Raw genomic sequence first — 1226 nt, 5'->3', positions numbered from 1 at the left:
ACCCTGTTTCTGCACCCGAGAATCTGCAACTGGCCCAGGAGAGGAGCATGGAAGGGCCCTTGGCCAGTGTCACCCATCCCCAAGGGGGCTGGGCAGGCAGATACAGCTACACCTCCACGAGCCTCACGCAGGTCCCTCCAGAGGCTCGGGGTGCAAACCAAAGACCCGTACCCGCCCGGGGACGTGTCGAGTTGCATTCAAGAGCTCCCTTCAGCCCTTTAGGACGTAGGGAGCATAAAACAAATGTGGGAGAAGGCCAGGGGTCCCCAAAGATGTGCTGGGGGTCCCGAGGTTTAGACTAATGGGGTGCAGAGTGGGGGTTTCTCCTTGGGGGAAATGTGGAAGCACCCCGAGTGAGAAAGGGCCCACAGGCAGCTTCCTATCAGGGAGCACAAGGAGAGGCGCCCGGTCCCTGCAGGTCTCGGGTGGGTGTCGAGTACCTGCGGGCTTTGCGGTAGATGCCCCAGCACTGGCGACCCTGGCCGGAGAGGCGGGGGTTGTTGGGGCTCCGGAAAGACCACTGAATGCCCCGGCTCCCACAGGGGCCCAGGCACTCAGCCCAGGGGGACCAGGATGACCAGCCACAGTTCACTGAGAAAAGACCAAGAGTCAGGGCCCAGAGGAAGGCAGGCGCCTGGCTGGGCGGTCTGGGAGGAAACCGGGGACCCCCGGGCAGGGCTGGGGGTGGGACGCACCAGCACAGTCAGGGTTGGGCCGGCAGCTCTGGGGCCGCCCGTCTCGGCAGATGCAGAGCTGGCAGTCGGCCTTGACGTGCTGTCCAGGCCAGTAGCGGGCACCGTCCACCAGGCAGGGGCACTGTCTGGGCCACACACACCGGCCCTCATCGCCCAGCACCTGCCCCGCAGGGCACCAGCAGCCTGGGGAAGGCCCAGAGGGAGGCTTCCCTGTAGAGGGCTGGCCTTGAAAGCACGCCCGCCACTCCTGAGCCCGGAGCCCAGAGCCCCCTCACCTGGGCTGCTGCAAGGCCGGTCAGTGGGGCACGCCACCTGACCTGAGATGTCATCGCAGGTCAAAGGGCAGGGGGCGCAGGGCCAGAACACCAGCTCTCCAGAGCAGGTGGCATTGGGGCAGCTGTCCTGAGGGCAGGGCTCTGAGAGAGAGCGGACTGGGGGTCGGGAGGGGGGTCCCCTGCAGGCACAGGCTGCCCGCCAGCAGCCCCTCTGCACCCCGCCCGCCGTGCCCTCCTCCATCGCACTCACGGGTCT

General features: G+C 66.6%; 1 protein-coding gene across 1 annotated transcript in view; it reads right to left on the bottom strand.

Annotated features, from left to right (window-relative positions):
* SSPO (SCO-spondin) overlaps positions 1 to 1226 on the bottom strand; it is a 48594-nt gene that overhangs the window by 31075 nt on the left and 16293 nt on the right. Inside the window, exons 31-33 of the mRNA XM_011365538.1 lie at positions 971 to 1111; positions 696 to 878; positions 406 to 591 (exon numbers count right to left, since the gene is read on the bottom strand). Of these exons, the coding sequence (XP_011363840.1) occupies positions 406 to 591; positions 696 to 878; positions 971 to 1111 (510 nt within the window). The remainder of the gene's footprint in view (positions 1 to 405; positions 592 to 695; positions 879 to 970; positions 1112 to 1226) is intronic.

The sequence above is a fragment of the Pteropus vampyrus genome, unplaced genomic scaffold (genome assembly GCF_000151845.1).
Source record: "Pteropus vampyrus isolate Shadow unplaced genomic scaffold, Pvam_2.0 Scaffold112, whole genome shotgun sequence".
NCBI lineage: Eukaryota > Metazoa > Chordata > Mammalia > Chiroptera > Pteropodidae > Pteropus > Pteropus vampyrus.
The sequence above is the reverse complement of the archived record's forward strand: the minus strand, read 5'-3'. Positions and strand labels throughout refer to the sequence as shown.